Source organism: Rhinopithecus bieti, unplaced genomic scaffold (genome assembly GCF_001698545.2).
Source record: "Rhinopithecus bieti isolate Rb0 unplaced genomic scaffold, ASM169854v2 scaffold_28529, whole genome shotgun sequence".
NCBI lineage: Eukaryota > Metazoa > Chordata > Mammalia > Primates > Cercopithecidae > Rhinopithecus > Rhinopithecus bieti.
In genome coordinates, this window is record NW_016813064.1 from 972,550 (window position 1) to 975,717 (window position 3,168).

The 3,168-nt window shown below is 33.1% G+C and overlaps 1 protein-coding gene across 1 annotated transcript in view; it reads left to right on the forward strand.

Annotated features, from left to right (window-relative positions):
• LOC108512380 (glutamate receptor ionotropic, kainate 2-like) overlaps positions 1 to 3,168 on the forward strand; it is a 485,136-nt gene that overhangs the window by 34,453 nt on the left and 447,515 nt on the right. The window contains 1 exon segment of the mRNA XM_017847623.1: positions 1,488 to 1,661. Within this exon segment, the coding sequence (XP_017703112.1) occupies positions 1,488 to 1,661 (174 nt within the window).

Consider the following 3,168-nt stretch of genomic DNA (forward strand, 5'->3'; position numbering starts at 1 on the left):
TTTTTTTTTTTTTTTTTTTTTTTTTTTTTTTTTTTTGCTTTGGTTTAATAAAGAGTAGTCAGCTATGTAGGAAAATTACTGGACAAAGGGAGGCTATGATCTAATGGCAATAAATCCAGAAAACTTAGCAAGGCCAATTTATTCAGATTCTTCATGACCTACAGGTATAGAGTTGGATTCCTCTGGAATGAGAGTCTTATGACCTCCTTTCTGTGGAGGTAGATCAGAGAATTCTTTTATGGTTCACTTCAGGGGAGAAAGGTGGGATAAGATCACAGAGTGACCTTCCTGCTTCTGTGTCTTCTCAATTTCCTATAACCAAGTACCACATTTGGGGGTAGCATGTTCTGAGCCTCATCACAGCTAAGATCCCATCTTCTCTGTGAAGTTTTTCCTGACCATAAAAATTGAAAATGACCTGTGTTGCTTCTGATTTCTTTTACACTTATGATTTCTACTCTTTTACCACTTAGCATATATTGCCATGCTTTATTTATTCACCTCTTGAATATATCCTATCTCTTTGGCTAGATTGTAAACATTAAAAAATAAAAACCTAAAGATTTCTATGTTTTTCATAGCACAGACCACAGTTCAGGCCAATGCCAGCTGCTCTCCATTGAATTGTATTCCTGTTATCTAGCCTGTGTAGCTGTATGAGTCTGAGGCAAGCTGTTCACAGAACCAATGGCATTAATCTTGCCTTGATTCTCAATATTGTCCATAAGTTCTGAGGGTTAGCTATGCCAACTAGGAAGAGGGCAAAACTCCGCATGCTACATGTTGTCATGATGGCATCCATTCCCATGATAGCTTTGGCCTCATATCTCCTGGGAAAACTAAAGGGCAGAGCAAGAACATTCCCTATATACCGACTAGAAAGGGCAACAGACATAAAGTGTTTATTGGGAACTTATGGTGAAGTTCCTAGGTGTGAGACATGAAATGAAGGAACTGCACTGTTTCTGCAACCAAAAAGGCTAGCCTTCTTAACATTTTTTCCACACCTTTCCTATAGTTTTCATTAGTTAGAAGCCGTATTTTGTGACTTGCTTTCTAAAAACAGCAATCAAACAAAGAAGCACTGACAAAACAAAATTTTTAAAACAGAAATAACCAGGCGAGGAAGCAGGGCATAGAAAAAATTAAAGTAAAATATTAATACATAAAATAAGGGCAAACTATCCTAAACACAGAAAAGAAAGCTATTGCAAATCTTAGATGTAAGTTATAGAAGAGCCCATTGTTTCACTGGTGGATTTAGAATAAAATATATACATAGATTTTTACATCCAGAGCATATATCTCTGCAATGCCAAAGCATCTGGACAGTCTATTTGAATCTTGGTGATTTCTGATGTGTAACGTCACTTGACACGATGGTGTTAAGTGACCTAAGGGAACCAAAAATAAGTGACTATTTCAATAATACATGCCTGTGAAGATACTCTGTCGATAATAACAACACAATAACATTTGTCTTTCAGGACCTCTTTGCTCTTGATGTTGAGCCCTACCGATACAGTGGTGTTAATATGACAGGGTTCAGAATATTAAATACAGAAAATACCCAAGTTTCCTCCATCATTGAAAAGTGGTCAATGGAACGATTGCAGGCACCTCCGAAACCCGATTCAGGTTTGCTGGATGGATTTATGACGGTATGAATACCCACTTAAAGATCAGTTTGTGTGTTTCTAAATAGTATTGCATACATATTAACTTCTGGGTCCAAACTTCAGTTTAATTGTTTGACATTAAAAGCACAATGTCAGAGCTACAATGCAAATAATTTTATTAACAATTTTAAAAATCAATTTTGTATGAAAATCTTATGCTTCCATCCAAGTGTCTCAAAAGACGTTACAACTATCACCAGGGTACTACAACATAGGAATTTCTATAAAGTTAATTAGTTCCCTATATGGAAGAAATGAGAGACTGAAAAGAAGACATTAATCTGATAGTTATCCTTCTGATCTTACCTACCAATATATGAATACTCTTCAACATGATGATTTCTGATATCTGGTGTTATATAAATGACTTATGTCACACAAAACACACAAAATTCTCCCATGAGCTTACTCACTCTTTAAGGCTGAAGACTAATCAATAATCACATTTGTCATTTTCAAGTCCCAGTTTAAACCTCTAGAAGATGCACTATTGCATAAACTATAAAAGAAGGGTATATTCTTATATAACTTCATTGTGTGTGCTAAACAACTTTAGCTGTTTATGCTATTGTTTATACCAGTGCTTACAATAAAAATCTAATGGCAAGGCATACATAATTTTAAGTTTTCTTATACCGTGTCATCCAAAAGACAGGTAAAATCAATGTTATTAGTTTGTTTAAGCCACTATGTAAAATATTATTTTACATAAGTAATCAATATAAAATTATGACTGAGACATTTGATATTCTTTTTTATACTAAGTCCTTGAAAGATGGTATGTATTTGACATCATGCATATTAATTCAGAGTAGTCACATTTCAGTCATATTTGCTCTGTAGTAGCCAAATGTGGCTAGTGGCTACTTTATCAGACCAGGTAGGTATGTATCATGTTATTTTAAAAAATTATAAATACCTGATGTTTTCTTATTAAATCATTTTTCTACAGACCAAAGTATCACAATAATTAAGGAAATAGCTTAGCAGTGGGGTGATATTTACATTTCATAGGTAATTACCATCTGCTTTTAATGAATATTAGTCTAAATGGAGAATTTATAAACAAAAACGTCCTCTATCCTTACATGTAGAAAAGCTTTTCTATTATGATTATAATTTTCCATTAATTACTTCAATGGGCTTCAAAGCATGTTTTGATATTATAGGGATAAAAGGAAAATTTGATTTTTTTATCCTTAGAAGGTTTTGTAATACAAATTGAGAGCTTTCATAGAGACTGTGAAGAAGAAATGGTTAGCCTAAAGGTATCAACTTTCTGATGGAATAAAAATACATTTGTTTTCTGTTTGTGAGAAAAATCACCTACTAGAATTTGAAAATATATCCATAAATTTTTTTAAAAGAAACAATATAGGGAAATTTTGCTTTATTGCATATAGAGATAGTTGACCAGTTCTAGTAGTTTAGTTTTAACTTATAATATATTTGAGAATTTTTATTGAGAGGAAAATACCTAAATAACTTA